This window comes from Pristiophorus japonicus, chromosome 8 (genome assembly GCF_044704955.1).
Source record: "Pristiophorus japonicus isolate sPriJap1 chromosome 8, sPriJap1.hap1, whole genome shotgun sequence".
NCBI classification, from domain to species: domain Eukaryota; kingdom Metazoa; phylum Chordata; class Chondrichthyes; family Pristiophoridae; genus Pristiophorus; species Pristiophorus japonicus.
In genome coordinates, this window is record NC_091984.1 from 193496679 (window position 1) to 193524288 (window position 27610).

General features: G+C 40.6%; 1 protein-coding gene across 3 annotated transcripts in view; it reads left to right on the forward strand.

Moving 5' to 3' along the window:
- Positions 1-23211, forward strand: part of LOC139268898 (mediator of RNA polymerase II transcription subunit 13-like) — a 283315-nt gene extending 260104 nt beyond the window's left edge. For all 3 annotated transcript variants that reach the window (XM_070887712.1, XM_070887713.1, XM_070887714.1), the window contains 10 exons: positions 604-823; positions 1093-1281; positions 1957-2180; positions 3217-3359; positions 4366-4524; positions 4659-4826; positions 6110-6285; positions 20640-20813; positions 21458-21564; positions 21663-23211. In XM_070887712.1, coding sequence (XP_070743813.1) covers positions 604-823; positions 1093-1281; positions 1957-2180; positions 3217-3359; positions 4366-4524; positions 4659-4826; positions 6110-6285; positions 20640-20813; positions 21458-21564; positions 21663-21795 — 1693 coding nt within the window. In that variant the 3' untranslated portion in view covers positions 21796-23211. The remainder of the gene's footprint in view (positions 1-603; positions 824-1092; positions 1282-1956; positions 2181-3216; positions 3360-4365; positions 4525-4658; positions 4827-6109; positions 6286-20639; positions 20814-21457; positions 21565-21662) is intronic.
- Positions 23212-27610: the final 4399 nt, after the last annotated feature.

Here is a 27610-nt window from a genome sequence, read left to right on the forward strand (position 1 = left end):
TGCTGACGGGCAGGCCTAGGACTTGTCTAGTCACAGCAGTATAAATATTTTAATTACTGTATCTGGTACATTTCTTGAAGTGTATATGCTATGTAAAATTTGTGCAATACACCAGAGAAAGATATTTTCACACATCTTAATCATGTACTGTTTACATTTTAGGCCACTATAAGGCTGTCAGAGGTTGACAGTTAATCTATAAGATGCATTTTATGTTATGACATTACACTGTAGCAAATTGATTGCCAAATGCATAATGATTGGTCCTTGAGAACCTCCATTAATCCTTCAATTAAGCATTTTTATCAACCCCCAACTTCCTGAAAGCCAGTGCAGCACAGACTGAGACACTGAGATCTTGGCAACTGGGGGGATGGAGAAGGATGAGGACAGGACAAGACCGAGCAGGGGCAATTAATCAAAGAGAAAGTTGTACCTGCTTCTTGGTCACTGTAAAGCTATGGGAAAAGTGCTGATAACAGAAGTTTTGCTTTTGAAGTGTGCATTTTGCACTTGAGATGGAACAAAATGTCAAAATATGTGTGATCAAAAATGAGTTCGAGAACGTTTGTCATTTCACATCCATATGTTTTAATATTACAGTACTACAGAAAGGGAGCGGATAGGAATTCCTACTGAAGCTGAGTCAGCTGACAGCAATGCATATCCACCAGCTGTCGTCATCTATCTTGTTGATCCTTTTACATATTCCTCAGAAGAAGAGTCATCTTTTACAAGTGGATGGCTGCTAGGCCTGTTACGGTGCTACATGGAGATGCTGGATAATCTACCAGAGCATATGAGGAATGCATTCACTGTCCAGGTAATTTGAAATAAAATCTTTGTTATACATTGTATCATAATTTTTAGAATTCACTAAGCATTCCATAGCACTCTTCTTTTGTTTTATTCGAAAACCCATTTTACACTAAAACATAGAAATGGCTAAGCTTCTTCATGCAAAGGATGTGTTTGTGTTGTACAACAAGTATGCTTCAGCGATTGGACTTCTGCCTGTTTTAAAGGTATTGCATTAAAGCTGTTACATCACAATGTGATGCATAGAAGCGTGAATCTTTTGTTTTGTTTCAGATTGTGCCTTGCCAGTATCTACTACAACCAGTGAAAGATGATCACACTTTCTATATCCAGCACTTAAAATCACTGGCATTCTCAATTTACACTCAATGCAGACGGCCGCTTCCCACACAGATCCACATTAAATCATTAACTGGCTTTGGTCCTGCTTCCACAATAGATATGACCCTTAAACATTCAGAGGTGCGTATTAGTTTGTAACTTCTATTGATATTTACTGTTCTTGCACTAATTATTCCACATCAATGATCTTGCTGTCCCTTATAAGCATTTCAAGTCTCATTCTTTGTGCAAAATGTCAGGTATAATATCAGTTTGAAAGAATGTTTATTATCATTCTAACCTTCTGATAACTTGCCATGGAATTACACTTGCCATTTACATGCCATGTTTAATGCCTGCTTGTGGTTTGCACTTTCTTAACCATAAAATAAATGATTGTACACTCCTTAGTCTTAAGTGTTCTATTAGTGTGAATGAATTTGTAAGTATGAATGTAAACTAATAATACATTTTAATTCTCCCATTTCCCACCCTCGCCTGAAAAAACTTTTGTTATGGTGCTGTGGAACCTTGTTTAGTCTGTGACAGTTCTCTAATGAATGATTTAATTTCTTCCACTCCACATAGCATTATCTGTGCTGAGAGAATGCTTAACCAGCCGACTTCATGTTCTCTTCCAATGTTGCTTTAAATGGCCATGAGTAGGTGACTTGACCTCTCGTTCCCTCCACCCTTTATCGGGAAGAGTCTAGCACTCTTCTGATCTCATGGCTAACATTACTTTTTTTTAAAAAAAAGAAAAATAGTTTTAGTACGCACTGTCAAATTGAAAGATTTTTTTTCTTCCAATTCCAGCGTCCCCATCCTATCCAAGTGTATTCACCTCCTTATATCTTGGCGCCAATTAAGGACAAACAGACAGAGCTAGGTGAGACGTTTGGAGAGGCAAGCCAGAAGTACAATGTGCTCTTTGTTGGCTATTGTTTATCCCATGATCAGAGGTGGCTATTGGCATCCTGTACAGACCTTCATGGGGAATTGCTGGAGACATGCATCTTGAACATTGATGTGCCAAACAGGTAAGAATTTATGTTCAAATTGACTCGCATTATGAATCGTGTTTTACTTCAAGCAGGTTAAAAGTAACCCAGACAATAACTACATGTAGACTGGCCTTTTTTCTTCAAGATGCCTTGCTGAAATACCAGGCATCCTTTTCAAGTAGTCTTCATAAAATAGTAATCAGCAGATGGTAAATATAAAATTACTACACTATGATGTTTTGCTCTGATAACAACATTCCTATTTAATCACTTATACTAACTTGTTTTTTTTCTGGATTTTTATTTTTATCATAGCCCATTTGATAGGTAATTTATTTTCATACCATGAAAGAGAAGCTTAAACCTAATAGTAACTGAGTATGACTCAAAATCTTACTGTAATCTGTTTACATGTCTAAAGGCAGTACTACTGGGACTAGAAATTATATATCAATTTCTTTCCTTAAGATGACTGCGACAAACATCCTGCTATCTTCTTCAGATGTGATTATGTAACTGCATCTGAAGAATAAATTTAATCGTTGTACTAACCTTTCAAAAACTGAGCATGGTGTATGTTTGACATTGTATGATCCGGCACGAAAGTAAGTTGCTCAGTTAATAGTACATCCCTTTGATGTATAGAATTTAAAAATGATAGGTCTGTTTATAAGTTGGAGAATCCAGTGAATTTTTGCTCCTGACAAGTTCAGTGAAAATTGAAGTGTATGTGGTGTGTGGATCTTTACCCATAGTTTAGTAATGGGCAGCTGCTGTAAAAATGACAGACTAAAAAGAGACGAGAGATACATGGCCACTGCAAATACAGTTATATGATTAGTTCCATTAACACTAAGACTGAGTGGTGTGAATTGATGTTTTTAAAGTAATTGTGAGTGCATTCACTCTGAATTTTAATTGATGGGAATGTAGAATAAGTCTGTGTAATAGCATGTTGTAATATCCCCTCAGTTCGACGCATGCAACAAGAGGCAGAAAGCACCTTTTCCTGCCCAAGAAATGCAAGATATAAATGTAAAGTATTGAACTATTACAACGTGATGTTTTCCAGGTCAAGGAGAAGTAAAGTGCCTGCCCGTAAAATCGGCTTGCAGAAGCTATGGGAATGGTGTGTCGGAATTATGCAGATGACATCACTGCCATGGAGAATTGTAATGGGGAGACTTGGACGAGTAGGCCATGGAGAACTCAAAGGTTAGCCACTCTGAACTAAAGCTGGAATGAATGTTGAAGTACTGTAAAACTTTTAAAAGAAGAATTTCAGAATTGTAGTCCATGCTTATTTCTTGAAAGACACTTATGTGATAAACTTGTGTGAAATGCAACAATAGACAATTGGTTCAATTTTTGTGCTCCCAGCAAATGAATTAACTCATTCAGTTTCTTTATCATACAGTTAAAATGGGAAAATACATTTTATCCAAGTTACTGCTGATATTTTCATTCAGTTTAACACTATACTTGGAAAGAACATTCTTATAGCTCAACCTTACAGCAGCATTTTGTGAACTGCAATTGTCTTTAAAGCAAGCCATTTTATTAAAATATCAATTTGGTTGTGTAATATTTTGAAAATAGTTACGTAAATAATTGTGTAGAACAACAGTAAAGCACCTAATAAATTAAAAGGTGAATATTTAGTGTGCTTAACAGTATGAGATGTAGGGTATAGGTACATATGTGATATCCCCAGACAATAAATAACTGGATCTTAACCAAGTTGCCTTGGAATGTGCTGGAAAAAGAAAGGTCACTGCCACTGGGAGGAGAACAAGTAAACCGATACCTTTTAGTTATAGAGCACCGCTATAAGAAACGACGCAAGTGAACTTTTTTTTAAAAAGGTGGGAGGGTGTTTTTTGTAAAAATATTGTGTACATTGCAGCTGATTTTTCCAAATGGGTGTTTTCTGGTGCAATGCCTCCACTGTCAAGAGTGCATATCATGAAATCGCAGTTATACATTGCACAATCGTTCAACCATTCATTTTAGTGGAAAATTATGGGGAACGTGCCCTTGATTTACCGATATGTGCACCCAGAAGGCAATGCTCGCCGATGCATTGTTTTAAAATACAGAATTAGTCCACTGTAATAAGATCAGCATATAATTGGCATTTAGGCCAATTTAATTGGCAAATATACATCCTGAAGATAGTTTATCTCCTTTTTGTACTAACCACAATAAATCTTTTCCTCAGATTGGAGTATCCTTATTGGACGACGCTCACTACAGTCTACCAGTAAACAATTGAAGGAGACCTGCACAATGTGTGGTATATCTGCAGCAGACTCTCCCACAATTCTCAGTGCCTGCTTGGTTGCCCTGGAGCCACAGGGTTCATTTGTTGTTATGCCTGGTATGGATTTTTTTGAAAAGATGTTTTGAATATTCCAGGAATGTGCATTGCAAATAGATTCAAAGTGATTGCACAATTGGTATCTCTAAATTAAACACCAATTGTTAATTATTTGTATTGTGGATCTCTTTAAGATGCTGTCACGATGGGTTCTGTGTTTGGGCGTGGTACAGCTCTCAACTTGCAAACATCACAGCTGAACACGCCACAAGATGCATCCTGTACACACATTCTGGTTTTTCCAACATCTGCTGCTACGGTCGTTGCCAATACTGAAGCTCTGGAAACTCTTGGTCCCTCAGGTGAGTGAAGTATTTAACGGTTGTGATCAGTGTTTTTAAAACTGCAGAATGCACAACATCCCAGCTCACTATATTTTGGTGCAGAAGCTGGATGAAAGCCAAGTATTTGACTATTGTGAAAGTTGAAGAAAAATTATTTCGTGCATGAAAACACTCCTGAATCAGTTGCTGGGAATTGTCTTGCATTGTTAGTAGAGTCACTTTCTTCAGACATCTGAACAATGGCTAGCACTATTCTACAAAGTATGAGAGAAAACTAGGACTGATAGACTTGATAAATAGAGGCATAGAACATAAAAGCAAAGAGATTATGCTCGAACTTTATAAATCACTGGTTAGGCCTCAGCTGGAGTATTGTGGACAATTCTGGGCATCACACCTCAGGAAAAAATGTAGAGGCCTTAGAAAGTGTACAGAGGAGATTATCAGGATGTTACCAGGGATGAGGAACTTAAGATATGAGGAGAGATTGGAAAAGTTAGGACTGTTCTCCTTGGAACAAAGAAAGTTAACAGATGACCTGATAGATGTTTTCAAGATGACGAGAGGTTTTGCTCGAGTAGATATCATTAAAAATCATTGGCAAAAGATCCAGAGAGATGAGATGTTTTTTCACTCAGTTGGAATGCTCTGTGTGAAAAGGTGGTGGAAGCTGATTCCAGAAATAATTTTAAAACTGAGTTGGACAGGTGCTTGAGGATGAGAACAAAAAGCGGGGGTGTGGGACTAAACACGACTGCACTTTCAAACAGTCAGCACAGGCACGACGGGCCGAATGGCGGCTTCCTGTGCTGTATGTTTCTATAATTCTATCGTACCAGAAATCTTTTTTAGCCCTACAGTTGCAATGAGATTTGGGGAAAGGGCAGCAGAGCACCAATATATGTGCTACAGAGCGCTAAGATTCAAATTCATGCCCATTGTTGCCCCACTGTTGACTTGCGGATCTTTCATGTTCCTCTGAGGAGATGCTGAGCAGAGGCTGGGCACTTGCGCATGGAATCATTCCCAGGCCATATTTATGCACCTCCTCACGGTCAATACAGAACCCCATTGGCATATGCCTGGGAAGTTGGCTGCCTTTTTGGGTGCAAGCATTGAATAGAAGGATTAGAGCAAGGATTGCATGATGTATCTTATTTGAAAAATGCCTTCACAAAAGTCAAGTGTGCAATATTGATCTGCCATGCGAAAGGTAATGGTCTTGTGTCTTTTTTGCATTTGTTCTATGCAATAGATTTTTGCTTCAAAGCTTTTTATTTTGTTTTTACTATCATAAACAGATGGTATAGGAATTTTGGAAGAGGATATTTTTGCTGAGGACTTTGACAATGACATCCGAATTCTGATAACTGGCAATCTGCACCCATCTCCCACCTCTTCTCCTGTATTGTCTCCTGGTTCACCAACTGGCACAGGCGCAGGCTCTCATTTTCAGCACAGCAGCGAAGCTGGCAGGGTAAGGTGGTAATATCAAACCTTAAAGGTTTTACATTGGAGGGAGAAAAACAAGCTCTTACTATAACTGTTGAGTACAAAATTGAGTCTGCCCCTTTCAAGTCAGCTGAGTCGATGTTAATGGGAATGTTTCTGCTCTTAAACATTGTTAATCAATAGTGGATTGTAATAAATAATTGAATAATACTTCTGGGTTCTTAAAAGTCTTTCGTATGCTATCTCTGGCAGGCATGTTTTTCAATGTTTGGTATATCCAAGGCTCAAATTTAATATGCATGAGTCATATTTGTTAGCTTATGAAAAAGATTAGTACCACAAGAAAAGCTGGAATGGAAAAAGAGATATATGATGAAAGACTTCAGTTTTTGCACAATTATAATTTTCAGATAACCCTAGGCTATCTTGAATTTTGACCCTTAGAACAAGATTTTTTTAATAATGTTTTATAGATTTGGCAGAGCATATTACATCAAAAATGATCTCAAATACTATTTTCCATCTTTTTAACTAAAAGGATTTTAATACTGCAAAAGTGGTAGTAAAATACATTGGTTTTTAGACTTAATATTTCCAAATTAGGTTGCATTGTAAAATATTCCCAGTTTTAAATCCATACACCGTCCTTCATCTAAGAAGGCAAGAACCCAAATCACAACTATACTCCTATCAGCAGCATACCTTGATAACTCTCACGAGCATTCATTTGAAGGAGCATGGGATGAATACGGTTTAATTTTTTTCTGGAAATGGCTTACTATTGAGGTGCTCCACCAAGTGGCACAGTCAAATCATTGCAAAACTAATTCAAACTAGCAAATAGATTTAAGTGGAGATCTTGTTCTCATGGATTGGAAATTATTCTATTGCAAGTGCCCAGACCACAGATATTAATAAAATTGTTACATTTGTAATATAATGTTTGCTCTTCCTTTTAATTTTTTCAATTTGAACTAAAATTGAAATCATCTAATCTTTGGAACTCTAGCTGCACGAGGGAACTGTAGGCAACCCAAACTAGCTATTTAAAGAAAAATTAGCTTGCATACTGATATTGAAACAACTCATGATACAGTATTAAATCTAGGTTAGCAGATTTATTAATGCACTACTAACCGTATAGGCCTAAACTGCTTCAATAAAATCAGAAAAGCAGCAAATGCCAGTACACCAGTATGCATCTGAAAGAGAAAAATAGGTTGACATTTTTTTTAGGTGGGGTGGTTACTTTATAAATGAGCAGGGTTCCACTCTGCTTCATTCCCAAACGAGCAAGATCAAGTGGACAGTGCAGTGTTTCCCAACAGGTAGTTGTGGAATGGGGTGGAGAGGGGGAAATCAGCTGGGAGGGTGATGTCTGAGGTGACCCTGGCACCCAACTATAGGTGGGGTTGTCTGTGAAAACAGGATATGTTCCTATGTAATGGTTTTTATTGCTCTTAATATAAGATAACTTGTTGAGTGTCATGGATCAGACTTGATTGCTGTGGTATCAGTGACTGTCCTTTTTGGCCTTGGGACTCAGATTCTTGCTAAATACCCCAAAATGGCCTTGCCTCTCCCTATCTCTGTAATCTTTTTCAGCCTCGCTACCCCACAAGATGTTTGCACTCCTCAAATTCTGCCTTCTTGAACATCCCTCATTATAACTGCTCAACCACCGGTGGCCATGCCTTCAGCTGTTTGGGCCCCAAGCTCTGGAACTCCCTCCCTAAACCTCTCCACCTCTCTACCTTTCTTTCCTCCTTAAAACTTACCTCTTTAACCAAGCTTTTGGTCATCTGCTTTAATTTCTTCTTTTGTGGCTTGGTGTCAAATTTATCTATTTTGTCTTGCAACACTGCTGTGAAGCGCTTTGGGACGTTTTACTATATTAAAGGCACTATATAAATAAAAGTAGTTGTTATTAAAAAATGTGCTGAAAACTAGGTTTTACTGCCAAAGAATTGTTAATTGGAGTGTTGATGTTCTTACTTGGCAATATGAGACTTTCTGTGGACTCTGGAGAACAGACCAAATGCCTTGGTTGCGAGTCAGTATTTTTCATCTACTTTTTTCTCGTGCCAATACAAAAGCCAGTTTTCATCAGTAAATTCTGTGAACTAAGTGTGATCTTGTGCTCAAAGTAGTTTGGAATAGATTGGCCTGAGTGAGCAAGGATTGTTTTCTGGATTGTAGGTACAATTTCTACTATAAGCAGTTAAAACAATTAATGGCCCTAAAATTCGGGTCAGAGGCTTCCTTCGGACGACCGCCTCCGACCCGAGAGTACCTGGAGGTGCCTTAGATTCCGGTCGGAGGCCTTCGCTTCCCGCGCTTCACAGCGCATCCACGTCTTGTTGGTACGGACAGAGAAGCTGGAGTCACGTGGGACTGGACAACCAATCACGGTACAGTATTCTCATTGATAATAATGGAAACTCCGTATCTCCGAGTTCCTAGTACTATCAATGAGAATATCCCCTAAAACACCCAAACACAACAAAAAAAAATTTTTTAAAACACCTCACATATTTAATATTAAATGAAATTAAAGTTAGTTAAATGTTTTAGAAAATAAATATGTTTAGAAAATGTTTTTTTAAGTGTTTTAATAGGGTTTAAAATAAACTTACCTTAGTGGACAATGTTTTTAACACAAATGTGTTTTTAAATTTTATTTTTTATGTTTTAAAACTTTTACGCTGGTAAAAGTAGGCTATGCACCTGCCTTTACCAGGCACAAGAGTTTGAAGGCCATTCGCTGGGCAAGAGATGGGTAAATAGCCCAGTCTCACCCACGTGAATGTCCTTGCTGTGGGGATGCGGAGGATCTGTCGAGATATCTTGACAGATCAGAAAAGCTGGTTTTCGGTGCATGCGCATTGCGTGCTGGAAACCTGCTTTGGCGAGGCCTTGCAGGGTCCGTACATATTCCGTACGGACACACAGAGGCCGGGATTTCAGGGCTAATATTTCTCGCACCAAATAAAAAAACCAAATCAGTTTATTTGCAGATAGCTATTCACAACAATAACCCATAACGTATTTTTCCAGTTAAAATATAGATCCAGTATAGCATTAGTGAGATAGAAATGAGAATCAGGAAATATCAAAAATTCTTAATATGTGGAGACTGTAAACAAATTTCTGATGTATCCTTTAGCCTCAGGAATCTAGAACACATGCATACATCAGTAAAACATGTGTTCTGAAGAAATTAAATGTACACAGATCACATGGACTACACTGAATATACCCTTGAATTCTGAAATGGGTGACGTATTGGTTAATAATTTTAGAAGTTCCATAAACACAAGTGATCAAGGCAACTTGACAGCAGTAAATGTTAACCCAATATGAAGCTGGGAATTATAGGGGTCATGTAACAGTAGCAGGGAAATATTCAAACATTTTGTAGGATGCCTATCAATGCTGAGTTGAAGAGCAGAGATTGTCAGAAAGAGCTTAGATTTAGAAGCAACAAATTATATATCAAATCTTCTGAGAATAGGTAACTAAATTGATTGAGGAAGGGAATTCATTAAATATAATGTAAATAGATTTTTTAGAAGATTTTAAGTTTCCAGTTTTGAGGCGCCGAGAATTAATGGCAAATAAATTTCATTGTAAACTGGTACAGTGTTAGAAAATGGACCGTTACAATAAATGGGAAAAAGCAGTCCTTGGGCTAGATTTTGAGTTTTCAATGGTAGTTTTACGCCAAAATTACCGTTTTCACTGCGCTACCATTTTTAGGCCTAACTTTTGGCCTTTACGTCTGCACCATGACGGTAAAGTTAGCGTTGCACAAGGATTCGCGCCGCAAACCGCAAGTTTTGGCAACTTTAGTCCGGGGCCGGCAGCGCTGCGAGAGAGGCCTTGGGAGGGAGGGAAAGCATTCACAACATTAAAAAAAAAACCTTGCCCACTAAATCGCTAAAAAATAATTTAAAAATAAAAATTTTAACTTGCCTTTTTGCAGGTCTTCATACTTACCGCTGCTGGCAGGGCTGTACCGATCGGTTTGACCCTGTTGGTATTCTGGACGCGGCGTACGGGTCCGGAGAGAGCCGAAAGTGCAACGCAAACTCAATCTGCGCGTTGCACGTCGGCGTACCTCTCCCCGGCGGTACATGGAAGCATCATTGAAGATCCCGCCGACTGGGTTTTCGCCGAGGAGGGTCAAATCGCGCGAAAACCTGGTAGCAAGTTCGGCAAAAATCCAGCCCGACGTTGTATGATCGGTACCGAGTGGAGCTAAGCAAGGATCTATTTTTGTTTTCCTCCTGTTCATAAAAAAAGAATTGGACCACTCCGACAGTTCAGCCTTGCTCCTAAAAATTAGCATATGCCTCTAAATGCTCGAAATCTGGGTAATTTATAACAAGCCAGGGGCAACACGGGTGGTACTTTACTGGCAATATCGCGTTCCCTCACATGATTTTACTCTACTTTCAGAAGGTAATAGAATAGGCAATGGCTTAGGCTGTAAACTGCCCAAACAATTTGTTCAACAGCACAAGAGCAATGACACAGTAAACATAGAAACATAGGGCCCAAGTTTCCACATGATTTGCGCCTGATTTTTAGGAGCAACTGGTGGAGAACGGACTATCTTAGAAATCGCAACTCTCCACATTTTTTTTTCTGCAGTTTGAGTCAGGTAGAATAGTTCTACTTTGGAACAGAATTTTTTCTTCAAAAGGGGGCGTGTCCGGCCACTGACGCCTGATTTGAAAGTTTCCACAGTGAAAACGTACTCCAAACTAACTTAGAATGGAGCAAGTGAAGATTTTTGGAGAACTGTAAAAACCTGTTCTACACATTAAAAAAATCAGGCGCAGGTTACAAATTAGGCGTCCAGAACGAGGTGGGGGGGGAAGGGAAGTCATTAAATTCTACAATAAATCCTTATTTATACTTATACAAATATTATACAAATAAATCCAACCTGAATAAACATTTATAAGCAAAGAAAAGATGAAATAAACCATCTTCCTACCTGTGTGAAAGTGCTTCAGCCAGCCTCACAAGTTTGTTCGTTCATTCCCGACGGCAGGGGGGAGGAGGAAGCCGTTCCCGACGGTGGGAGGGAGGGAGTGCGGGCCCGCCCGCCCGAACGCGGTGGGGGGGGAGGGGAGGGGAGGAGGAAGACGTTCCAGATGGCGGGAGGGAAGGAGCCAGTGAGAAGGCTGCAGGAAGCCTCAGTGCTGATGGCAATGTGCTTTTATTTAAAAATGTTCAAAAATTAAACAGCTACAAAGAACTACAAAAATGGCCGAGTGCCAATGTTTTCCTTCACACTGCGTGCGCGAACGTTCCAACGCGCACGCGCAGAGTTGCCGGCAGGAAAAAAACTAATTTAAATAGTACCCGCCCCCTCCCACTTAGAAAATCGGCGCAAGTGTAGGCTCCGCACCCTTGGGCGCCGTGCCAAACAGACAAGGAGCTACAGGGCTCTCCAGCATAGCGAGTTTTTTTTTCCGGCGCCGTTTTAGGCGCGAAAAACGGGCGCCCAGCTCAGAGGGGCGCCCGTTTTTTATCGTGTGAAAACTTGGGCCCATAGAAACATAGAAAATAGGTGCAGGAGTAGGCCATTCAGCCCTTCTAACCTGCACCGCCATTCAATGAGTTCATGGCTGAACATGCAACTTCAGTACCCCCTTCCTGCTTTCTCGCCATACCCCTTGATCCCCCGAGTAGTAAGGACTTCATCTAACTCCCTTTTGAATATATTTAGTGAATTGGCCTCAACTACTTTCTGTGGTAGAGGATTCCACAGGTTCACCATTCTCTGGGTGAAGAAGTTTCTCCTCATCTCAGTCCTAAATGGCTTACCCCTTATCCTTAGACTGTGACCCCTGGTTCTGGACTTCCCCAACATTGGGAACATTCTTCCTGCATCTAACCTGTCTAAACCCGTCAGTATTTTAAACATTTCTATGAGGTCCCCTCTCATTCTTCTGAACTCCAGTGAATACAAGCCCAGTTGATCCAGTCTTTCTTGATAGGTCAGTCCCACCATCCCGGGAATCAGTCTGGTGAATCTTCGCTGCACTCCCTCAATAGCAAGAATGTCCTTAAGTTAGGAGACCAAAACTTTACACAATACTCCAGGTGTGGCCTCACCAAGGCCCTATACAACTGTAGCAACACCTCCCTGCCCCTGTACTCAAATCCCCTCGCTATGAAGGCCAACATGCCATTTGCTTTCTTAACCGCCTGCTGAACCTGCATGCCAACCTTCAATGACTGATGTACCATGACACCCAGGTCTCGTTGCACCTCTCCTTTTCCTAATCTGTCACCATTCAGATAATAGTCTGTCTCTCTGTTTTTACCACCAAAGTGGATAACCTCACATTTATCCACATTATACTTCATCTGCCATGCATTTGCCCATTCACCTAACCTATCCAAGTCACTCTGCAGCCTCATAGCATCCTCCTCGCAGCTCACACTGCCACCCAACTTAGTGTCATCCGCAAATTTGGAGATACTACATTTAATCCCCTCGTCTAAATCATTAATGTACAATGTAAACAGCTGGGGTCCCAGCACAGAACCTTGTGGTACCCCACTAGTCACTGCCTGCCATTCTGAAAAGTACCCATTTACTCCTACTCTTTGCTTCCTGTCTGCCAACCAGTTCTCAATCCACGTCAGCACACTACCCCCAATCCCATGCGCTTTAACTTTGCACATTAATCTCCTTGTGTGGGACCTTGTCGAAAGCCTTCTGAAAGTCCAAATATACCACATCAACTGGTTCTCCCTTGTCCACTTTACTGGAAACATCCTCAAAAAATTCCAGAAGATTTGTCAAGCATGATTTCCCTTTCACAAATCCATGCTGACTTGGACCTATCATGTCATCTCTTTCCAAATGCGCTGCTATGACATCCTTAATAATTGATTCCATCATTTTACCCACTACTGAGGTCAGGCTGACCGGTCTCTAATTCCCTGTTTTCTCTCTCCCTCCTTTTTTAAAAAGTGGGGTTACATTGGCTACCCTCCACGCGATAGGAACTGATCCAGAGTCAATGGAATGTTGGAAAATGACTGTCAATGCATCCGCTATTTCCAAGGCCACCTCCTTAAGTACTCTGGGATGCAGTCCATCAGGCCCTGGGGATTTATCGGCCTTCAATCCCATCAATTTCCCCAACACAATTTCCCGACTAATAAGGATTTCCATCAGTTCCTCCTCCTTACTAGACCCTCTGACCCCTTTTATATCCGGAAGGTTGTTTGTGTCCTCCTTAGTGAATACTGAACCAAAGTACTTGTTCAATTGGTCTGCCATTTCTTTGTTCCTCGTTATGACTTCCCCTGATTCTGACTGCAAGGTGACTTACGTTTGTCTTTACTAACCTTTTTCTCTTTACATATCTATAGAAACTTTTGCAATCCGCCTTAATGTTCCCTGCATACTTCTTCTCGTACTCCATTTTCCCTGCCCTAATCAAACCCTTTGTCCTCCTCTGCTGAGTTCTAAATTTCTCCCAGTCCCCGGGTTCGCTGCTATTTCTGGCCAATTTGTATGCCACTTCCTTGGCTTTAATACTATCCCTGATTTCCCTCGATAGCCACGGTTGAGCCACCTTCCCTTTTTTATTTTTACGCCAGACAGGAATGTACAATTGTTGTAGTTCATCCATGCGGTCTCGAAATGTCTGCCATTGCCCATCCACAGTCAACCCCTTAAGTATCATTCGCCAATCTACCCCAGCCAATTCACGCCTCATACCTTCAAAGTCACCCTTCTTTAAGTTCTGGACCGTGGTCTCTGAATTAACTGTTTCATTCTCCATCCTAATGTAGAATTCCACCATATTATGGTCACTCATCCCCAAGGGGCCTCACACAATGAGATTGCTAATTAATCCTCTCTCATTACACAACACCCAGTCTAAGATGGCCTCCCCCCCTAGTTAGTTCCTCGACATATTGGTCTAGAAAACCATCCCTTATGCACTCCAGGAAATCCTCCTCCAACGTATTGCTTCCGGTTTGGCTAGCCCAATCTATGTGCATATTAAAGTCACCCATGATAACTGCTGCACCTTTATTGCATGCACCCCTAATTTCCTGTTTGATGCCCTCCCCAACATCACTACTACTGTTTGGAGGTCTGTACACAACTCCCACTAACGTTTTTTGCCCTTTGGTGTTCTGCACCTCTACCCATATAGATTCCACATCATCCAAGCTAATGTCTTTCCTAACTATTTCATTAATCTCCTCTTTAACCAGCAATGCTACCCCACCTCCTTTTCCTTTTATTCTATCCTTCCTGAATGTTGAATACTCTTGGATGTTGAGTTCTTTGCCTTGGGTTTCTCTGCCCTCCACTTTTCCTCATCTCCTTTCTGTCTTTTGCTTTTGCCTCCTTTTTGTTTCCCTCTGTCTCCCTGCATTGGTTCCCATCCCCCTGCCATATTAGTTTAACTCCTCCCCAACAGCACTAGCAAACACTCCCCCTAGGACATTGGTTGTCCTGCCCAGGTGCAGACCGTCCAGTTTGTACTGGTCCCACCTCCCCCAGAACCGGTTCCAATGCCCCAGGAATTTGAATCCCTCCCTGCTGCACCACTGCTCAAGCCACGTATTCATCTGCGCTATCCTGCGATTCCTACTCTGACTAGCATGTGGCACTGGTAGCAATCCCGAGATTACTACTTTTGAGGTCCTACTTTTTAATTTAGCTCCTAGCTCCTTCAATTCGTTTCGTAGGACCTCATCCCTTTTTTTAACCGATGTCGTTGGTACCAATGTGCACCACGACAACTGGCTGATCTCCCTCCCTTTTTAGAATGTCCTGCACCCGCTCCGAGACATCCTTGACCCTTGCACCAGGGAGGCAACATACCATCCTGGAGTCTCGGTTGCGGCCGCAGAAACGCCTATCTATTCCCCTCACAATTGAATCCCCTATCACTATCGCTCTCCCACTCTTTTTCCTGCCCTCCTGTGCAACAGAGCCAGCCACGGTGCCATGAACTTGGCTGCTGCTGCCCTCCTCTGATGAGTCATCCCCCCCCCCCCCCCAACAGCACCCAAAGCAGTATATCTGTTTTGCAGGGGGATGATCACAGGGGACCCCTGCACTACCTTCCTTGCACTACTCTTCCTGCTGGTCTTCCATTCCCTATCTGGCTGTGGACCCTTCTCCTGCGGTAAGACCAACTCGCTACACGTGCTACTCACGTCATTCTCAGCATCGTGGATGCTCCAGAGTGAATCCATCCTCAGCTCCAATTCCGCAACGTGGTCCGTCAGGAGCTGGAGGCGGATACACTTCCCACACACGTAGTCGTCAGGACACCGGAAGTGTCCCTGAGTTCCCACATGGTACAGGAGGAGCATAACACCCGACCGAGCTCTCCTGCCATGACTTAACCCTTAGATACACTTAAATTGGCAACAACAATGTTAAAAGTTACTGACTGATATAAAAAAGAAAAAGAAAAGCTGCTCACCAATCACCAGCCAATCACTTACCCCCTAGGCTGTGACGTCACCTTTCTGTTTCTTTCTACTTCTTTTTTGCCTTCTCCCTGTAGCTGCACAAGTACGCCTTTTGTAGGCTTCTCCGATCCCTGGACTCGCGCCTCAGCGACCACGAACTCCCGCTGCCTCTCTCGGCCTTTTATAGGCCTCTCCGATCCCTGGACTCACGCCTCAGCGACCACGAGCTCCCGCTGCCTCTCGCGCCCTTTTATAGGCCTCTCCGATCCCTGGACTTACGCCTCAGCGACCACGAACTCCCGCTGCCTCTCGTGGCCTTTTATAGGCCTCTCCGATCCCTGGACTCTCGCCTCAGCGACCACGAACTTCCGCTGCCTCTCGCGGCCTTTTATAGGCCTCTCCGATCCCTGGACTCACGCCTCAGCGATCACCATTGAGGAGAATAGGAGCAGACTTCAGGAGGACACACAGATGGGTGAAATGGGCAGACACCTGGCAGGTGAAATTTAACAGAGAAATGTAAAGTGATATATTTTGGAAGGAAAAATGAGGAGAAGCGATATAAAATGTATGGTACAATTTTAAAAGGGGTGCAAGAACAGAGAAGGTGGCAGGACAAGGGATAAGGCTGTTTAGAAAAACATATGGGATCCTTGGTTTTATAAATTGAGACATAAGAGTACAAAAGCAAGGAAGTTATGCTAAAGTTTTATAAATCATGGTTAGGTCGCAGCTGGAGTATTGTGTTCAATTCTGGGCACCACACTTTAGAAATAATGTCAAGGTCATTGAGAGGGTGCAGAGGAGATTTACTCGAATGGTATCAAGGATGAGGGACTTTAGTTATATGGAACAACTAGAGAAGCTCACATTGTTCTCTTTCGAGCAGAGAAGGTTAAGGGGAGATTTAATACCTGTTGAAAAATTTGAGGGGTTTTGTTGGAGTACATAGAGAGAAACTGTTTCCACTGGTGGCAGACATTTAAAGATCACATGGATGAACTTCAACAATTGTACATCCCTATTTGGCGCAAAAATAAAACGGGGAAGGTGGCTCAACCGTGGCTAACAAGAGAAATTAGGGACAGTGTTAAATCCAAGGAAGAGGCATATAAGTTGGCCAGAAAAAGCAGTAAACCTGGGGACTGGGAGAAATTTAGAATTCAGCAGAGGACTACAAAGGGTTTAATTAGGAGGGGGAAAATAGAGTACGAGAGTAAACTTGCAGGGAACATAAAAACTGACTGCAAAAGCTTCTATAGATGTGTGAAGAGAAAAAGATTAGCGAAGACAAATGTAGGTCCCTTGCAGTCACAATCAGGTGAATTTATAATGGGGAGCAAGGAAATGGCAGACCAATTGAACAAATACTTTGGTTCTGTCTTCACTAAGGAAGACACAAATAACCGTCTGGAAATACTAGGGGACTGAGGGGTCTCGTAAGAAGGAGGAACTGAAGGAAATCCTTATTAGTCAAGAAATTGTGTTCGGGAAATTGATGGGATTGAAGGCCGATAAATCCCCAGGGCCTGATAGTCTGCATCCCAGAGTACTTAAGGAAGTAGCCCTAGAAATAGTGCATGCATTGGTGGTCATTTTTCAACATTCTATAGACTCTGGATCAGTTCCTATGGATTGGAGGGTAGCGAATATAACCCCACTTTTTAAAAAAAAGGAGGGAGAGAGAAAACAGGTAATTATAGACCGGTTAGCCTGACATCGGTAATGGGGAAAATGTTGGAATCAGTTACTAAAGATGTAATAGCAGCGCATTTGGAAAGTAGTGACAGGATTGGTCCAAGACAGCATGGATTTATGAAAGGGAAATCATGCTTGACCAATCTTCTAGAATTTTTTGAGGATGTAACTAGTAGAGTGGACAAGAGAGAACCAGTGGATGTGGTGTATTTGGACTTTCAAAAGGCTTTTGACAAGATCCCACACAAGAGATTAGTGTGCAAAATTAAAGCACATGGTATTTGGGGTAATGTATTGACGTGTATAGAGAACTGGTTGGCAGACAGGAAGCAAAGAGTAGGAATAAACGGGTCCTTTTCAGAATGGCAGGCAGTGACCAGTGGGATACAGAAAGGTTCAGTGCTGGGACCCCCAACTATTTACAATATACATTAATGATTTAGACAAAGGAATTGAATGTAATATCTCCAAGTTTGCAGATGACACTAAGCTGGGTGGCAGTGTGAGCTGTGAGGAGGATGCTAAGAGGCTTACAGGGTGACTTGGACAGGTTAGGCGAGTGGGCAAATGCATGGCAGATGCAGTATAATGTGGACAAATATGAGGTTACTTGGGTGGCAAAAACAAGCAGAATATTATCTGAATGGTGCCAGATTAGGAAAAGGGGAGGTGCAACGAGACCTGGGTGTCATGGTGCACCAGTCATTGAAAGTTGGCATGCAGGTACAGCAGGCGGTGAAAAAGGCAAATGGCATGTTAGCCTTCATAGTTAGAGGATTTGAGTATAGGGAGGTCTTACTACAGTTTTACAGGGCCTGTGAGGCCACACCTTGAATATTGTGTACAGTTTTGGTCTCCTAATCTGAGGAAGGACATTCTTGCTATTGAGGGAGTGCAGCGAAGGTTCACCAGACTGATTCCCAGGATGGCAGGACTGACATATGAATATGGATTGACTAGGCTTATATTCAATGGAATTTAGATGAATGAGAGGGGATCTCATGGAAACATATAAAATTCTGATGTGATTGAACAGGTTAGATGCAGGAAGAATGTTCCTGATGTTGGGGAAGTCCAGAACCAGGGGTCGCAGTCTAATGATAAGGGGTAAGCAATTTAGGACCGAGATGAGGAGAAACTTCTTCACTCAGAGAATTGTGAACCTGTGGAATTCTCTGCCACAGAAAGTTGTTGAGGCCAGTTCATTAGATATATTCAAAAGGGAGTTAGATGTGGCCCTAACATCTAAAGGGATCAAGAGGTATGGAGAGAAAGCAGGAATGGGGTACTGAAGTTGCATGATCATATTTGAATGGTGGTGCAGGCTCGAAGGGCCGAATGGCCTACACCTGCACCTATTTTCTATGTTTCTATGAGACATCAGTTTAAAGTAATTGGCAAAAGATCCAGAGGGGAGATGAGGAGTTTGTTTTCATGGAGCGAGTTATGATGATCTGGAATGTACTGTCTGAAAGGGTGGTGGAAGCAGATTCAGTAATAACTTTCGAAAGGGAATAGGATAACTGCATGAAACAGAAATATTCGCATGGCTATGGGGAAAGAGAAGCGGAGTAGGACTAATTCGATAGTTCTTTCAAAGAGCCAAAAGGCGGTCTCCTGTGCTGTATGATGTATATTTACAGCAATTAAAGGCATAACTATCTTGTCTTAGGAAAAAGAAAATAACAGTCACATTTGCTGTGCTGAGGTTCAGTGTGAATTGGACCTGGTTCAAGATCCCTGACTTAACCTTGCGCAATGACTCACTGCTGACCCACTGATGGCTTCAGATGGATTACTCAAGGGAAGCAAGATAGACTTAAAATACCTTCAAAATTTGACCAGGACAAAGGGAAATAGAAGTTCAAATCAAACCCCAGGAATGTATACATTTGGAACAAATGGCCTGGCTCATTTCTCATAGCCCTGTTGAAGACATAGCATCTGTTCTGGAACTAGCAAGTACCAAAATAAACTGGGCCATTTTCTGTCATTGAACTTGGTTCAGTCTTGGAACATTTCCATTGACCTACCATCCGCAGAATTTTGGTGGAGTGAATCCCAGATTTCCACTAACCTTTGTGTAAAAATGTGTTTCCTGATGTCCCATCTGGCCTGGCTCAAATTTTAAGATTATACCCTCTTGTTCTGGATTCCCCCACCAGAAGAAATACTTTCTCTGTATCTACCCTATCAAATCCCTTTTTCATGTTAATCACCTCAGTTAGATCACCCTTTAACAATTTAAATTCTTACAGAATACAAGCCAGGTTTATGCAACCTATCCACATAATGTAACCTTTCAAGTTGTGGCATAATGCTGATGATTCTGCACTGTACTCCTTCCAAGGCCAGGATATCTTTCCTGAGGTTTTTTACCCAAACGCAGTACTCCAGGTAGGGATATCAGTATTTGATCAGTTGAAGCAAGTTATTCTGATAAATATAGATCATACACAGGGTCATATTTGGAGTACTGTATTTTCTATAACAATTGAAGTGGTATTCTAATGTCAGTAAGGACCATTAGTTTTCAGCACAATATCCAAATGCAGTTGTTTAAACTTAAAAGATTTTAGGGACTCTAGTTATCCACATAATTGCTGTGCCTGTTTCACTTCACAACCACGGAAAATGATTTAATCTGCTTTCATCGGTGTCACAGTTGTCATTTGGGGATCTAAATGTATAGAAATAAATTGGTCAATCAGTTGCCATTTCAGAATATTAATGTACAATAATAGCCTTTTGGGGAAATGAAAACTACATGGTTACATATCATTTAATGGGGCACTATCTTCATGAAAATGTTTGGCACACGAGATTTTGTTTGGAGAGGGAGAAGAGCCAAGCACCATTTGGTGTGATGTGTATTAATGCAATTTGTCATTGTGTTGTGTGCTTAGCAAACCATATTTCGTGTAAATATGTCTTTGTACTGCATCTGTGCTCATGAACAAGCAAGAAATGGACAGTATGTTTGTTAGATAATCATTTATAAAAATTGTTTCTTCCATCTTTGTAACTATCTGCTTCTGAATGACCAGATTAATTTGCTCTGGTTTCTATGTCGTCCATGATTCAGTTACAGTATAATAACATCAAGTGCATTAGTTGATAAAGTATTCGAAAAGTGATCGGTGAGTAAATAACACAATTATCTTGAAAGCTATATTTTTATAAATATTGTTTGTTTATTTTCAGGTTCAAGGAGGTGAACGGCTCCTCTCCACAGAAGCTCATGAGGAAGTGGCAAATGTATTGCAGCAACCGCTCGCCCTTGGATATTTTGTTTCAACTGCCAAAGCTGAGAATCTCCCTCAGTGGTTTTGGTCTGCCTGCCCTCATGCCCAAAACCAATGCCCATTGTTTCTAAAGGTAAGCTCACTCTTCAAATGAATGTTTGTTTTTTCCATGCACCCATCATTATTTGGAGTATCTGTCCACCTTTAACATTTGCCGTAGAACAGAATAAGACTCTTTCAAATACACAAATAGGGGTGGTGGTGTGAGTCCAGACTGACCTAGTACTGGAGCATTAATACTTGTTGCCACATAGTCGGATCATTTCCACATATTGGATACTCTGCTCTTGTCAACCTGTGATGCCATGTGTTTGCTGTAGCATTTCTCTGCGATAGACAGAAAATTGGAGGAGGATGCGTTCCCTTGGTGCCACCTCATGCACTTCTAGTGATTTATTAGAGGGAACATTGGTGAAGGTCTGGTAGCAGGCCATTCATCCACATTCTCTGGATCACACGTGCATGTTCTGACAGACTAAAGAAATATTACGCTGTCTTGCATTGGGAAATAAATAAAACTCGAGTAAAATTTAGGCATTTCACTACATGTTAAGTATGCAACTTCTATCGGAAGAAGTGCCTCAGAACAAAATAAAATCTATGGGCAATTGAATTGAAAATAATTAAAACGGTGGTGTTCACATTGTTTCAATGAGTATTTATAGTTTTGAGCTGAATTTGATTAAAATGTTACTGTTTTCTTTTTCTTTGCTATAGGCCTCTTTACATCACCATGTCTCCCTGGCACAATCTGATGAACTACTTTCTGGCAAGCACACTCATCCCCATCCTCTGGATTCTAACAGAACTTCAGATGTTTTGAGGTTTGTTTGCTCTTTAATTCTACTCTTTTTAGTTTGATTTTACTCTTTAATTTGATTATAACTAAAATGGATACTGATACACTGGCTTTCTTTTTCAGGTTTGTGCTGGAACAGTATAATGCCTTATCATGGCTCAACTGTAACCCTGCCACACAAGATCGCCAGTCCTGTCTACCCGTCCACTTTGTGGTGCTTACTCAAATGTACAATGCCATTATGAATTTACTTTGAAACTAGGAGTCGTGTTATACACAGACCCAATCCCTTTCCTGACCAAGAACATGGTGCATCATCAGCTATTTATCAGTGATCTGAAGATCTTGTAAGGGAAAATGTCAAATTTTGAGCAAGTATCATTTCCAAGAGAATTGAATTCACTCCACATCTAATTTTTTCAATGTGTGAACATTAACCTTCAGAGAACTTTTCTTGGGTATTGGTGCATCAGCGGCATACATTATAAAGCTTTTCCACATCAGTAACTTTTTGAAATTTTTATGTTACAGCTTCTGAAACTATACTTGTCATCATTGCTACAACACAGAATTTATTTTTCATGATAAATTGTACATTCTTAAAAACACAGTATTGTGAAATCGAGGAAAATATAGTGGGGAATATCAACTAGCTAGTGCTTGTAAATGATATTTTATTGTGCATTTGAGTCACCTTTGGTGACTTTCTTTGTATTGTAGATATAAACCAGATATATCAAAACAGTTTGTATCTATTGTGTACAGTGTAAAATTGACAAATTGCAGTACTATTTTTTCTTAATCAGAAAAATTTCACAAGGCCTTTTGAAGAGGAAAATCAAGATTGTAAAATTGTACAAAAAGTTAACTTGGTGAGAATTGTAAGTAGAAGTTTGTAATTTTTCCATTTTATTGTCATTCTCCCTCCCAGAATTCATCAGACTGTAGATGAAAATGGGTTGTTTCGATTTAAAGGCCATTTTTATCTAGGACTTTACTGATGAAGATAAATACTCATCTTCATATTTTTGGAGGTGCAAACTCAGACCTCTGTCATTTTATTTAAGTTTTAAGTTAAAAGATTCTGGTGAAGTAATATTTATAGGTTTTTGTGCAAAAAATAAATAAATGGCAATAGATAAAATCCTATATTATGTACTTCAATGTGAGAAAGTTGTATGTATATTTCCCATGGATATGCATATTTTAGTTGTGGATTTTTAAAAGTTTGAGCATACAAGCCCCAGTTGAACAACAGAATCCATTTACAGAAGATTTTAATTTTCTTCTGTTAGAAAGCATTCAAGGTTCAGAAATGGCATACCAAACAGTTTGTCAACTGATAACCTGGGTTTGCTAGCATGCTTGTATGTATATTTCAGAACATTTTTAAATGTAAAAGCTGTACATTTCACGCCAATATGAAGTTTTTTCTTCTGAGCATTTTGCTGTGGGCTTCTTTTATATAAAATAAAATAAGTGAAGTTCATTTTAATTCTGTATTGCTGAAACAAATACACTAAAAGCGAGTTTGATAAACCTGCAGGCATTTTAATGTCATTCATATATCTTGTGGATGAGAGCTATACTTTTACACACTTTTTTAGATTAATAAATTATTAAATTATCGAAATACAATCTCCGGGTACATTTCCTTATGGTAAATTTTGCAGCAAGTCGCAATAAGGAATACTTGACTCAAGCCAGAGATTTTGTGAAGATTGGAAACTTCATATTGTTCTGTAAGATAATGCTGTGGCTGGAAACATCAAAGAAAATTGTTTTTGACTTTTGTGACCTGAGTGTTCATTTTTCAGGATGTCATTTCAGTATCCTTGTGTTCTCCAGAGAAATATTTCTATTAATCGATTGCTCTCCTAATTTTAGCCATATGTTTTCTGTCAGAAAGTGAAAAATGTTTATTTTATTGTTTTTAATCCCTTGGTTAATTGAGCCTTTAAAACCCAGTGTTTTTTTTTAAAAAGCAAAATTCAGAACAAATGGAAGAAAAATATATTGCCACATGGCAGCAGCTATCTATCTCCCTCTGTCTTTCTCCCTCCATTTCCTCCTCAACATACACTCAATACTGTTTCAGTAGAATGACTAAAATGCAATTCTACATTTTCTGTAAACCCCAGGGTCTATGATTTCCACTCATGGATGGAAAATGCCAGAGGGTGCATTTCACAGTTGAAGAACAGTACCATTTTTTAGTGATGTACGCTACTGAATTGGCAGCTCAAGGGTGTTTTCATTAGCAAGTCCAGTGGGCTGTGAACACAGGAATAATAATATATCCCATGAGAAAAGTGAATCTGAAACTAGAATGCCATCATAGAATATTTTTTCGCTCCTAATTAAGCTGGAGTTCTCTATCCTGATGGCCATCATGAACTCTGTTGAAAGGAAAGGGGAAAAATGTGAAGTCTGCAGAAATAAATATGCATACACTTATGGCAGCAGCAGACCATGTCTTGTGTCTTGCAACAAAGGATGCAAACGATCTCACCAATGCAATTAATTGTTGCTACCAGGTAAGCAGAAAACTTGAATTTCAAAACTTTTTTTTGCTGTGCAGAAGAAGCCATCCATTTACCTTTGTCACGAACTCAAAACCAGTGTTGTGTATATTAGATGGAAGTATTTAGAGACTAACACATCAGGGATTCTCCCAATTGGCTGCTGTAACATTGACGGAAGCCCCGTTTCTGCTGATCTTCTGCCAAGTTTACAGCAGCCAATCAGGAGAGCCTCACGAGAGATTCCCAGCATACATCTTCTTTGAATGAAGGGACTTATTAACCATTTGTCTTTAATTACACTTCAAGAAGACTGAAAATTCTTCTCTTAATAGACAGTAAATGTCTTGGTTCAAGGAAATACTCATCTTTGTTCATGGAAACGCTAAAATCGATATAATTCAATTGGTAAAATCTGTGAAGGAAAGCAAATTTGCTACAAATTTCACATGAGGATCCCAAATTCTTTCACACAAGGCGTGACTCATGTTGTATACATATACATTTATAAAATATTTCACCTCCCCTTCTCCGTCGCAGCAGTTATTTTTCTCATTGGAAGTGACGGATGCACATAGTGGCACGTTTAAGTGATTTAAAAAATATATATGTTTTTCATCAATGCCATGCAGTTTGTAGAATTGAATGACATGCTGGTTAATATGTGAATATAATCTGCAAATCTTTACTTTGATTTCTCTGCATCTATCTCAATCCAGTGTGTTTAATGCTAGATTCTACAATGACCAGGAAATTGATCAAGGTTTTTCCCTACCATAGATATCAGTATTACCAGCCTAACACAATAAGATGGAGAAATAATTGGAAGAAAAAATAAAATTGACTCAGCAATAATGTCATCTGCTTGCAGAAAGTCTGCCTGTATTAAAGTGGACAAACTCAAAAGCCAGAGAGACAACAGTGGAGCATAATATAGCAAGAGATAAACTTACAGCAGGCTGCACTCTGCTAACAATATGAATCTCACCAGGTTTATGCCTAAGAAGTTGCAAAAGGCCTTCCAAGAAACTTAGTGCTGGAAATGATGGCAGCTTGTCGAATGTATCTAACTAATAATTTGTGGGTGGTTGGTCTGTCAAGAAAAAAGATACTGAATTTGATCAGCACCTTACAGAACTCCCTACCTTACTGACCTAATTTACTCGAGTATTTGTTTAGACATTTCAAGGATGTGTGGCTCTTTTGTACCAAGCTGTCAAGAGCTTCAACAGTTCTGAATGCATGGATTTCTGATGCAAGTATTTGTTCCGCAGGTAGAGAATACAAAGTAATTATATTTTGACTCTTTAAGGCAAAAGTTTAAAATAAAAATCATTTGCAAGAACTCCTACAGGGAGCTGTCAAAATATATACCAGCATACATCTTGATTATGGTGAGGATAATCAGTTATAAGAAAAACTTTCAGGTTTAGTATGGGTGAAGTGCAAATGAATAGGAGAATCTTCGACTCATCATCATAGGCAGTCCCTTGGGGTCAAGAATGATTTGCTTCCACACTAAAAATGAGTACTCGGGTAACCGATGAGCTCATTTTAAACGGTGGAAGATGCCTGTGCGTGAATTCTTTTAACGTGGGGTGGCCGTTGCACACCAGCCACCACACGGGTTTGACGGAGCAAGGTCTTGGTCCAGCGGCAAGAGGATCCAAGACGACTGGAGACCAGGCTCTGCCAGATGTGCCAATACATACACACAAACTCAAACATACTCCTACTGTCCTCCTCCCCACAGGACCCCTCTCTACAAGGAATTCATAGTATGCAATATGAGCCTCACGACCTCTCCGCCTTGCTATTGGCCAGTGCGGCACCTTCCTTTGATCTTTTCCACGCTGCTCCACCTCTGGGCTCCCACCTCTCCGTTCGTCCATCCTCCTCTTCCGACCGCCGGACATTGCCGCTTCTGACCTCGCGTTGTTGATTCTGCTGCTGTGGTGGCTGGCTTTTTTTGAGGCTGGAGCTGTGTGGGCAAATCAACAACAAAAAAATAATCTTTGGCTGCACTTGCATTGAGTGTTGCACCCTTTAGGGTCAAGTGGACTGGAATTAATGCCTCCTGCATTGATTCAGTCTTATCATTTCTTACTCAAGATAACCAGATTCAACTTAAAAACAATTCATCACTTGTGCTTCTACATGAGTTGGAGTAGCATAAGAGAGTTTCCAGTTCACTCTTGGAGCACTGCTCGTACTGACACCAATATGTCCAATATCTATGATTACTACTTCAGATAATGTCATAAAGTAATTAGGGAGGCAAATGAAATGTTGGCCTTTATTGCAAGGGGGATGGAGTATCAAAGTAGGGAAGTCCTACAAACTGTACAGGGTGTTGGTGAGACCACACCTAGCGTACTGTAAACAGTTTTGGTCTTATTTAAGGAGGGATATAGTTGTATTGGAGGCAGTTCAGAGAAGGTTCAATAGGTTGATTCCTGAGATGAAGGGGTTGTCTTATGAAGAAAGATTGAACCTATGCTCATTGGAGTTTAGAAGAATGAGGTGTGATCTTATTGAAACATAAGATTCTGAGGGGGCTTGACAGGGGAATGCAGAGAGGATGTTTCCCCTCATGGGGGAATCTAGAACTAGGGGCATAGTTTCAGAATAAGGGGTCGCCATTTAAAACTGAAATGAGGAATTTCTTCTCTGAGGGTCGTGAATCTTTGGAATTCTCTACCCCAGAGAGCTGTGGAGGCTGGGTCATTGAATATATTTAAGGTGGAGATTGACAAATATTTGAACGCTAAGGAAGCCAAGGGTTATGGGGAGCGGGCAGGGAAGTGGAGTTCAGGCCAAGATCAGATCAGCCATGATCTTATTGAATGGCGGAACAGGCTTGAGGGCCAAATGGCCTACTCCTGCTCCTATTTCTTATGTTATGAAACTTCATGTGGAGTTCAAAGGGCTAGTTATCTGCTGACAAGGATTTGGATTAGTGACTTGCACAAAGCATATCAAGCCAAAAGCCCATTTTGGAGCAGATGTACAGTCGACTAAATGTGGGGAAACTGCAACGGTAAATGTGTCGTCTTCTTGTATTGAAAACAGAAAATGCTGGAAATCTCAGTGGGTCTGGCAGCATCTGTGGAGAGAAACAGAGTTAACATTTCAGGTTGATGACCCTGACCCGCTGAGATTTCCAGCATGTTCTGTTTTTATTTCAGATTCCAGCATCTGCAGTATTTTGCTTTTGTATTCGTGTTTCCTATTTGAATTAGGAGATAGAGAGTAGGTATAATGGGTATGCACTCAAATTGGCTAATGTGACTGCCCACCTGCGCCCCTCCCCCGCCCTAGGGACCTGCATTATATTCGATGAAGGTATAGAGTGTCCAAGTTTGCTGATGACACCCAGTTAGGTGGCATAGAAAAAATAGTATAGATGGGAGCAGAGAGTTGCAAAGGAACATTGGTAGCTTAAGTGAGTGGGTAAAATGGTGGCAGATAGAGTTAAATTGTGAGGTCATCCACTTGGGACCCAAGAAGGATAGATCAAGAGTATTTTCTAAATGCTGACAAGCTAGG